This window comes from Etheostoma cragini, unplaced genomic scaffold (assembly GCF_013103735.1).
Source record: "Etheostoma cragini isolate CJK2018 unplaced genomic scaffold, CSU_Ecrag_1.0 ScbMSFa_1523, whole genome shotgun sequence".
In the NCBI taxonomy this organism is placed as follows: domain Eukaryota; kingdom Metazoa; phylum Chordata; class Actinopteri; order Perciformes; family Percidae; genus Etheostoma; species Etheostoma cragini.
In genome coordinates this window covers 1,094,845-1,106,023 of record NW_023265587.1, presented here as the reverse complement: position 1 = coordinate 1,106,023, position 11,179 = coordinate 1,094,845, and the positions used below count along the sequence as shown (strand labels likewise).

At 45.9% G+C, this 11,179-nt stretch overlaps 1 protein-coding gene across 2 annotated transcripts; it reads left to right on the top strand.

Annotated features, from left to right (window-relative positions):
* The first annotated feature begins 813 nt into the window (after positions 1–813).
* e2f7 (E2F transcription factor 7) lies at positions 814–10,845 on the top strand. 2 transcript variants are annotated; one of them, XM_034865420.1, is made up of 13 exons: positions 814–1,038; positions 1,616–1,720; positions 2,135–2,446; positions 3,447–3,606; positions 3,821–4,060; positions 4,794–4,946; positions 5,043–5,186; positions 5,348–5,506; positions 5,621–5,690; positions 6,741–7,044; positions 7,619–7,796; positions 8,532–8,917; positions 9,599–10,845. In XM_034865420.1, the coding sequence occupies exons 2-13, from the start codon at positions 1,625–1,627 to the stop codon at positions 9,752–9,754; spliced, it is 2,358 nt and encodes a 785-aa protein (XP_034721311.1). In that variant the 5' UTR covers positions 814–1,038; positions 1,616–1,624; the 3' UTR covers positions 9,755–10,845. The 2 variants fall into 2 exon arrangements, with proteins under 2 accessions (XP_034721311.1, XP_034721310.1); XM_034865419.1 differs by having other exon boundaries at positions 815–1,038; positions 1,613–1,720; positions 9,599–9,815.
* The last annotated feature ends 334 nt before the right edge of the window (positions 10,846–11,179 follow it).

The window sequence follows — 11,179 nt, the reverse complement described above, 5'->3', positions numbered from 1 at the left end:
AAAAAGTGAGTTTTCTCCACCCCAGCTTTTCGCGCGGTGGCCCAGGTAATATTAGCGCCACTCGTCCCCCCCCCCCCCCCCCCCCCCCCCCCCCCCCCCCCCCCCCCCCCCCCCCCCCCCATCCGTCTGTTTCAACCGCAGAGCTAATTACAGCCAGACAAAAGCCTGGGTGATTAGGTTAGGGGGTATGAATAATGGCTTTCTTGGTGCGGGGCTTCACTACTGGACGCCGCTATCCGTTGGAGAAGCGGGGGGGGGGGGACCCAACCTCTCAGCTGGGAGTCAAAGATCGTCTATAAATACGAAAACAAAATCGGTGTGCAAAGAACAAAACAGACGTCATTAGTATTAATATAGCTAAACTGTTTCAAATAGCGTGTTTTTCACAAGCATACATTTGTTTTCACTCATCTAAAAGTAAGCAAGAATCAAAAGTAGTAATTGAAATGTCTGCATTTGTTAAACTGTTATGCATATTTCTATGATCTGTCGTATTCTAATGTATCTTTCCTGCATACATGTTAACTCCTGGTTTTATCAATTCTCAATTAATGCGTCCGTTGGTCCAAATGAAACTGATCTTGCAGCCGTTTGTGGTGCTGGGAAATAGTTGCAGAGTGAGACCTCACTTCTTTTTTACTCCCTTGGACACAGCGCGCCGGTTGCCCCGCCAACATAACTATGGAGGCGTGGTCCCTGTCGATTCCCATTGGTCGAAGCTAATGCACGTTTCCGAGCACAACGACGCTGACTGGCTGGACATGAATGACGCGCGTATTCACCTGGGCGCTGATTGGCTGAAGTGAACCCGACGCATGAGAGCGCCAGAAAACAAGCTTGAGCGGGTGATGCTGGAGTCTCCACTGGACAGTACGGCGTTTCCGCTAATCGGACAGGAGTTAGAGGGCAGTATAAGAGGGAATTTGAAGAGGGAAATTAGCTGCTATGTTAGTCTGAAGAAACTACGCTCTGATAAGTCTGTAAACCTGAGCCACATTGGATCATTTCATTCATTCATTCATCCAGCAGCTGAGAAAGGTGAGAAGGATGTTTTCCCTCCAGCGGTTTCCTTCTGGCTGTAACCTAGCTACGGTCTGGTATGCTGCTCAGCTGACCTAGTAATGTTAGCTAGATATAAGTAGGTTAACTTTAGCTTATTAACGTCGTACCAGCCTTTATCACTAGAAAGAAATCACAGTAATATAGTAATATAGAAGCTCTGCCACACCTAAATGTATGGCTAACCCTTTACAAAGTTGGGAATGTTAAGGCTAGCTACATATTATGTTACAACTTTAACTCAGCTTTAACATAATGTATTCATGTAATACTATACTATACTCAGCTCTGGACTTTATCAGCTACAGTGGGTTTCCGTCATATTAGCTCTAACCTCACCGTTAACGGACGGGGCTGATAGCGACTTTATAGCCGCTAGCCTGCTAAGGGCTAGCTCATTAGCTGATATTCTTTGCGCCAAATTCAGCTGACCACTCTTCAGTTTTCTGTAACGTTACTAAACTCCTGGACGTTAACAGTCACCCCGCAAAGGTAGTAGTCGTATTAACCTTTTGTGATGTTCTATGTCCATCTGAACCTTGTTTTTGGACAGCAGTCTTCCCAGATGGAAGTTGAGTGTCTAACACTGAAAGACCTCACAAGTCCCCGGAAAGGTTTCCCAGTGGATCCGGAGGAGGATGGGGGCCAAAGTGAACAAAAGGTAAGGTGGCCCACTGCTTGGTCTAAGGTGTGGTGTAAGCAGGGAGAGCTAAGGAATCAGGCTAATCAGAGACAGATGGAGTAGTGTGGTGGCATCTATCAGGGGGACAAGGTAATGAGACGTGGGCCAGGCTAGGGGGGCTGGTGGATTTAGACAGCTAGGTTTCCATGAGAGAAAGTGGGAACGCATTGTTTGGGATTGGAGGGGAAAAACCGCCAAATAAGGCCTTTTAGTGTTTCATTTAAATAAAATGTATGGATGAGGATTTGGGTTTATACAGGAGCAGGGGAAATATTTCAAGTGTCGTAGTGGTCTTTAAAATGTTCCCTTTTGCTAAAAAAAAAAAAACAATGTAGGAAATTCCTACAGTTTGAAACCTTAAAACATTTCTAACAACACTTGTCTACATTATAGGAGAACATCTGCACCACAGAAAAGAGAAGATCCACGCCACTTAAGTCTGCAGAGTCCACCATCCCTGCTTTGCTGATAAACCGAAAGGGGGCCACGCCTGACCTGGCCCACATCACCCCCATCAAACACACCACCCTGGCCGAGCCCTGGACGCCCACGGCCAATCTGAAGATGCTGATCAGTGCCGCGAGCCCAGACATCCGGGACAGAGAGATGAAAAAGGTGCTGTTTAGACCCATCGAGAATGAGAAGGACCAGCCAGGAAGTCCAGACACTGTGGCAGAGGATACTGAGGCCGAAGACTCTTGTCAGGTTGGTGAAATGGAAGATTTTAGCACCATCAAAGAGGCTAAGACCTAAACTATATAACCAGAAACAGGCTCTACAATGTCCTATTCTTTCTGACCATCTCCATGACAGTTATTGTTTACTACTTGGATAGGGAAATGCTCTCAGAGAAACAGAATTTCAATGTCTTTAAAACACTTATCCTCACTACGCTAACTTTAGCAGCTGAACTGTTAAGGAGTTTTCAAAAGCCCAAATACTGTCACTCACTTATGCCCAATATAAAAAGCCATATTATATATATATATATATATATACACACACACAGGAAGTGGACACTGCTCAATATTTAGCTGATTATTTCTTAAATATAACGTGTGATGGTTTTTCCAGCCTTATTGGGATTGCCGGATTAAATTGTTTTCTAAAACATGTCCCTAAAGAAGCAGTTCCTGCCTCTAAACTGACGTGTGTTAATGTGTATGCCACATAACCCAAAAGGACCGCACTGTAACTCTATAGGATGATGGAGCTAACCGTAGCTGTAAAATTCTCTACATAAGTGGCAAACAAGACAGAAAAATATGTTGGTTATCATTTATCCATCCATCTTCGACCGCTTATCCGGTATCGGGGGCAGCAGCTCCAGCAGGGGACCCCAAACTTCCCTTTCCCGAGCCCCATCAACCAGCTCCGACTGGGGGATCCCGAGGCGTTCCCAGGCCAGGTTGGAGATATAATCTCTCCACCTAGTCCTGGGTCTTCCCCGAGGCCTCCTCCCAGCTGGACGTGCCTGGAACACCTCCCTAGGGAGGCGCCCAGGAGGCATCCTTACCAGATGCCCGAACCACCTCAACTGGCTCCTTTCGACGCGAAGGAGCAGCGGCTCTACTCCGAGCTCCTCTCGGATGACTGAGCTTCTCACCCGATCTCTAAGGGAGACGCCAGCCCCCCTCCTGAGGAAACCCATTTCGGCCGCTTGTACCCTTATCATTTATCACCATGTAATTATCTGTCTGTCCAGTTTGAAGCTGTGGAGGAAGAGGAAGATTCTGACAAAAAGCCTAGCAGGAAGCAGAAGAGTCTGGGTCTGCTGTGCCAGAAGTTCCTGGCACTCTATCCTGATTACCCACCGCTACACAGCCCCATCTGGATCTCTCTGGATGAGGTGGCGACCAATCTTGGTAAGGGGGGGGGGGCATCTGATGAGCATTATGAAGTTTTTAAAGTACTGGATTTTGAGATGGTTGCCATGGAGACTTTTTTTAGAACAAAAACCTCTGCATTTATAGCAAGGCTCTTTTTATAACTTTCAATCATCACAATGACCAAATGGTGAGTTTGTATGAAAATGTTAAGGTACATATTTTCTCTCTACTCTCACACTGAAATTGTCAGGAGTGGAGCGGCGGCGTATCTACGACATTGTCAACGTGCTGGAGTCTCTCATGATTGTGGGTCGCATAGCCAAAAACAGCTACACCTGGTACGGGCGGCGGCGGCTGGAGGCAACGCTGGAGGATCTGCAGCGGAGGGGGCGGCAGCAGGGCTACCACCTCCAAATGGAGCTGCCCACCGAAGCCAGGGAGGCTGCACCGGGGCGCAAGGACGATGGAGCAGAAGGAGATGCTAGCAACCGTAATGAACTTCATTCATTACAGTTAACTTTATTTATTCTTAGAATTGAAGCTTCTCATATCTTTAGTCAAGGGATTCTGGAAAGCCATGTCCTACCGTATCCACCAGCTAACGGCCTCATTTTGGTGGGGTTGTAGTTCTTCTCTGTAGTCGGAGTATTAACTACAGTAGATGGAGGTGGGCAGGCCCCCAGTTTGGAGAAGTGGACAGGAGTACCGATACAGAAGTTAAGCAATGTCCTGCTGTGGACGGTGGCCGTAGCTAAATGTATTTTAACCACCTACCTTACATCTAAAAATGTAAGTGTAGATCTAATCTCAAGAGCAGCTTCCACCAAATTAACACTACCACTGAAAGGCATTCCCTTGAAACCACAAGGATTGAATACAAGCCTGGTTTCCATGGTGAGCTGCTTTTTAAGAGGGCATATGTGTGTGTGTGTGTTGACTTGGCAGTGTGGCAGGATAACAATAGCACTCTTGACAAAGAATAGGTCTATGATGTCCATTTATTGGTTAATGTCCACCAGGTTTGTTGTGACTGTGGTGTCATTAAGGCATCAACCGCACAGTTAAGCATATAGAATCTCATAATTCATGATCACATTGTTCCTTGATGTTGCACAATGACCCAATTTATACTGTTGCCTATTGACAAGGTTCTCTTAATTCATATGCAGAGTCCTGTGACTGCAGTAGTCTGACATTGTCAAACGTTTCCATGTTATTTTCAGATGGTGGCAACAGGAAGGACAAATCCCTGCGCATCATGAGCCAGAAGTTTGTCATGCTGTTCTTGGTGTCCAAAACTCAGACCGTAACTCTGGACGCAGCAGCAAAGATCCTCATTGAGGAGAGTGACTCAACCAGTCACAGCAAGTACAAAAGTAAGAAAGAAACAGAGTGTGTCCTGCTGTAATACATGTCCTGCTGTACAAAATCCCGTGTCTTTATCAAACGTAACGTTACCCCTGTACCTTCAGCTAAGGTGCGCCGACTATACGACATCGCAAATGTGCTGACCAGCCTGGGCCTCATAAAGAAGGTCCATGTCCGGGAGGAGAGGGGCAGGAAGCCAGCTTTCAAGTGGCATGGCCCTGTTGAATTCAAAAACTCTGGAAATACTGGTAAGATTTAAAGAGAAATCTAAAGTGGTTCTGAAATTGCAAAGAACACTTTTCACAAGATATCTGGTAACAAAACAAATGGCAGCTTTATTGCTAACAAACTGCATTTTTCATTAATGCCCTCATGCCAACTCAATCCTTGTCCACCTCACTATTATCAGCTGGAGGAAATACTTTGAATGTGTCAGCTGTCAGTCTGCCCGAGGACTTTAGAAAAGCCAAGATGGCACGACACGCATCGTTCAACATTGCACCTAATTCTGTGGCCATACAGCGGCTGGTCAACTCTGCACCCAGCAGTCCACGACGAGACCTTATGGGTAAGACATTTTAATTTGTATTCTCTGCCACTGTTCAGTCAGTCCACCAATAGCTTATTGTAGTAGAATGTTTTTATAATGTCTGATAAATTGCAGCGTCCCCATTCTTTGCAGGTCAGCTCAACCAGCTTGTTGATTTCTCCAAAGAGACTAGAAGCAACCTGCAGTTTGGAAACAGCACTAAGTGAGCATACGTGCACACACACACATGCTCTTTTTGCTAACCTTTGCAGGGCCAACTATCAGTATTACTGTGGATAATCTACATCAGCTGCCTGTGACAAGGACAAAGAGTATTGTAGGAGTTAGAAGCTAAAGATAAAAGTTAAATCTCTAACTAAGCTCTGGGGGTAGGCTATGTCCTGCACCTGAATGTGAGGTTAACGGTGCTAAATCGTGTCTCCCTCATCTGTAGCATTGTCTTCAATAATTGTGCAACCAGGCCAGAATGTTTCAGATATCTCACGAGTCCTTTAGCAGCAGTTATGGTCCCTCCTATATCCGGCGCATTGGTCAGTGCATCGGCATGCAGACCCCGACGAAGGACACTTATTTAGGCGATAGTGAAAAGAAAGTCTTCTATATGGTTCCAGGGCTTTGATTAAGTGGCTGCCTTAATCTGTCACCCACACTATTTGGCTGAGGGAGCTATGGTTTGAGTTGTTTTTTTAATGTTTCTTCATCCTTTCCATTCTGAATAATCAAACGCAGTTTACATGCTTTGTCCTTGTTGGACAACCCACCCATAAAAAAAAAAAGTTGGATTTAAATCAAGCTCATAATTATAGTTAATGTATTGGGCAGGTTTGGGCTTGATTTTATGGTCCCAATCTAAGCTTTACCTGGAGGTCGCTGGTTCAGGTCCCCAAACAGACCAGAGTGCCGAGTGTGGACTGGTAGCTAGTTCACCTCCTGGGCACTGCCATGGTGCTCTTGAGCGAGGCACCGAACCCCCATCTGCTCAGGACGCCTGTCCATTGACAGCTGCAGCCCCTTCACTCTGACACCTCATTTGCTCTCTCAGGGGTGTGTGTAATGTGTGTTCTAACAACAGCATGAAAACATTGTAATTTCCCTTGTGGGAATAATTAAGAATAAATGCTAAATCGGTCTATGAATACAAAAAGCATGTAAAACGGTTAAGTGCATGTTTTGATTCTCACAAAACTAAATAAATATGTTGTCCCACCCCTAATTCTGATGGCTCATTTGCTTCTTTTTCGTTTCCCTGCAGTAACCGTCCCAACTGCCAAAGCCGCAGCAGCACGCTGCCTCTGGCCTCCACCCAGCTGGCACCTTCTCTCCAGCCAGAACACCTCTTTGCACCCATGTCCTCCCCCCACTGCTTGGCCTACCTGCCCAGCCTGTCCCAGCCCTCTGTGGTCATGCTGTACAGGGCGCCAGACAAGCCTGACCAGATGCCTGAAGGTTCGAGATCGCCCCGGCTGGAGGCTGAGGGGGGGAGGAAGAGGAGGAGGGATGACGAGGTGCCACTGTTGAAGAAGAAAGGAAGGTCTGGGTTAGAGGAATGTGACCAGGTGGGGTGCTGTTATTTTGCCATGATGATATGGATGAGATTTTGCCCAGAAAAATAAATGCAATTGTTATTGATGGGGGTTCTCTTCTTGGTTAAGCTTGACAGGGAACGGTGTAATTATTTTTAGGTCAGTGCAGTTTTGCTTCTTCTAGCGCAAGATCCTGTTAGGAGGTCTGAATAGCAGACCAGTAAATGGAAAATATGAAGTTAACCCATTCATGGTGTAATTAAAGACTTCTATTAGTAATGTATAGGAAATGTAAGAAAAAAAAGGGAAAACTAGCCATAATTCAGGCGGGACAATCCTAGTAATTGGAAAAGCCTCATTTTTGTTGGTAAAATGGTTCTTTATGAAAATGACTTGGCAGAAGTCACTCCAATGGTAGGAGGGGAGATTGTTTCAGTGCACTGTTACACGTCATGATGGATTGTTGACTGTGTAGATTGTGGATTGTAGATGGATTGTGGATTGCATTGCATCTGAAGCACAACTACAAACTTATGGTTCCTTTATTTAAACCACGTCCATCAGCTGGTCCACGTTCATTTATACCTAGTGTTTGTTTTCCCGCCAGATGAGAGCCGAAGCTCACTTTGAAGCAGCAGATTGTTCACAGACGGGTCACACTAGGACTTCCCCCAGTCACCCAGCAGGCCTCTTTACAGAGCGGACGCTGACTGAGTGTCAATGCAGCAACAGCAGCAGTGAGCCTGCCCAACCATCACACTACCTCTATGTACCGAACGACGCAGGTACACACACACACAGTGATCAATAATGGCTGAACTACTGTGTTTTAGTCTGTCACCTCCTTTAGTGGGCTTTCACACAGCCTGTGTCGGCCATTAGACAGTGCGGCAAAAGAGCAGGTCGTTCCATTCATTAAGTGCATTTAGGCTTCAGCGGGGGTGGCGCCATTTGCTGAGACACTCAACTTTTAGAGAAACGCAACCCGAGGTCACGCGTTGGTTGCCAATCATGTACGCGGCGATCAGTCTTGTCAGTGTGTTTGAGCCAGTGTGAGAGTCCCGTTCAGTAAACGGGAGACATCCCTGCCTCTGTCACTACAAGGAGTAATGTTTACCACACAGCAAAGTACAGGCGATCAGTCTCACTCGGCTCTCTCCGTGAAGCGGCCTTCAAGTGCGGTCATAAACGTTGAGATCTTTAAACGATCTGAGGAAAAACTAAAATTTTTACTACATTGGGGGATTAAAGAACAGGGCATCACACATAAATGGGCCTGGCTCATCGACACTGCCCCACCGGATTACTTTTTGCCGATCTGAACACAGCCTTGCCCTGTTCTCTCAAGTGAACGCTCTACGCACAGTAAACACTGCGACCATCAAGGGGAAAAGTGCTTTATCAGAAATTGGTCACAAGTTGAACAGAACCACCACCCGATCTGGGCCACAATCTGCCATTTGATGATGCCTGGGGTAATCTAAAAAAAAATAAAAACCTTACCATTTTCTCTTCTGCAGGTCTAAATAGCCTCAACTTCCTCCTTTCTGCTGGCCAGCCACCAGCCGGCCTAGCACTTCCTCCCAGCAGTGTTCCCACCCTGGCACTGCCCTACGTCCTGGTTCCCTCTGCAGCCCTCTCCCACTACCCCCTGGTGGCCAACGCTCTACAACAGCAAGGCTCCAAGGCCCAAACCAACCTGAGCTTTAGCCTGCCTGCTGTGATGTCACAGGCCCACTTTATGGTGGGGGCGGCACCATACAGCCTGGCGGCAGCAGAGATCAGCACGTCACCTGTTCCATCACCATCCACTCCAGAACAGAGCCGGCTGTATGGATCAGCAGGCGCTCCACATTCTCCCTCAGCGCCGCGTCAGACAGTCAGTATCACCGCACCAGAACCACTGGTAGGAACTGAGACACACACACACACACACTTCGTAATGATGTGTGACCTTTCTGGTACCAGGCACTTGCAAAATGCCATGACCTAGCTTGACATATGAGCAAGTACGACATTTGTTTTGTGGAAGGGAAGGTTTCCCCTCATTTAGACACTTACTCATTTAGCCATTCAAGTTGATTAATCTCTAAATTGTTGAATAGGGATTAATATTCTTGTCTGCAAAGCTTAACAGTCTGCTGGCATTGCTATTCTCAAATAGTCGGTTTTTTTGACAGCCTTCTGAGGCGGATTGCTGGAAGGCTAATTAATACAGCATTAGAAACAATGTGACGAGTCAATAGCCGTGTTATAATGAAGCATAAATCACGGGTGACCTGTATTTCCCCCCACTTTAACTTTTAATATCAGAGTGGTACCTTCATGAAAAAGATCCAGCTGTTAGATACTAGTAGGGCCGGGTTTTAGGAAATCTGATTTGTCCGATTCAAGTCAGTATTGTCTAGTTATATTATGGTGGTCCGTAACCATTGAGCCGGGACCACATTGTTTTTTCCCACATCAGGGTGTTAAAGAGTGTCCTCCATAAAAAAATGAATCTGGGTGTGGCCATGAATTAGTCACTAACTGGAGCAGGATTCTGTGTAAATGTTCTTCAATCTTACATCCCTGTCCACCATCACAGACCCCGCTCACTCCCAAGGAAACCACGCCCTCTGCCTCTAAGGCTTTCTTCCAGACCCCGGGAACACTGGGAAGTGTAGTCAGCGCTGCGCCAGCTGGCCGAAGAAGAGGGTCGGCACAGAGGAGACTGGACATCAGCCACCCCCCCACCAGTTAGACATGCGAGGAGATGGAATAAGTGGCAAACGTGCTCGGGTGTTGATCCGACGGTTAGATAAATGTTTTCTAACCACTGGTGCTTTGTTAGTTTATTTAATTAATGACCGGTTTTCTTTCCAAAATGCAGCAATAAAAAAGAAAAAGTATTTAGCAAAACACTGTTCCAAGACCTAAAATTAACCATTTCCTAAAATACAAAACTTTTTTTTGGAATGCGAAGATTAGAAGATTTGAAATTAGGATTTCAAAATGTGCCTCATGGTTCAGTTATGGGACACCAGATTTAAGAGGGAATCTGTATTGCCAATGCCACAGTGCCCTCTTGTAGTGGGCCACTGCTGTGTTTTGTACTTGAGCCTTAATTTCCCCTCCCAGACATGATCACGCTACCTAATTCCCCACACCTTGTGTATTAAACCCCAATTGCTCTTTATATTTTAGCAAATATGTTGATTACAGGGACTGTAATGTAACATTAACTTTTTTTAGCACTAAGTATCTCTCTGATTTGAAGTGATTGTTAGTTGGCCCTTCAGGTTTTGTTACATTATCAAGGTGTAATAGGAAATCTATAAGCACCAATTGAAATTAGTGCCGTGGCAGGCAATGCCAGGACTGGTACTGTATGGAGAAAATCACTAAAGCCTTAAAATGTTTACAGCCAGCCAAGAAGTTTAAGGAACAGTTCTTGGACTTGTTGATGCATCCATGGACTGGTGCTGTGTTTGTTTTCACTGTATCTGCAACCATAGTGCTTAATGGTTAAAAACCAAACCCTTGAGCTCCGTTACTGACGGACTGTCCTTAAATTAGACAATGTGACGTGGCAATGACCTCAGGTACGTGAATACTTGGATTTTGAAGGGATGTCGGAGTACTGTAAAGCTTTTTTTTAATCCTAATATCAGGGAAAAGAAGACTGACCTATCAGTCATACAGTCAGACACATTTGGGAGACCTCCAGTATGTGTCGACAATCCGCTGTTGGCGGGTTCAGTTGGGGGTTGAGTCGTTTTGCTTTGCCAGACTCTCCTCCAAAGCATGCTGAAGAAAGAAGGTCTGGCTACTCCACATGGCATTCGGGGATGGGAGAAAAATGTGCTCTGGTTTAATGGCAAGCTTTTAAACCAATCAGAATCACCATGGGCGGTGCTCAATTGTGTGTGAGACTTGCCTCACTACAGACTCTCAGGTTGTGCAGGGATAACAGCCACTGAGTTGATAGCCCACTAACTTGCCTCCAGACAACCCACCCAAAACATTTGTGCATTGTACGGAAGTCACCGAAGCTTAGCTATGTCACACCAAAGGGTGCGCAAGATTCCACTCTGACCAGTGGATGTGTGGTCATTAATGTACAGTTGTATGGCTAATTATTTTTGTATATTGTATTCATATTGTCATTCATACTTTCACATGCAGA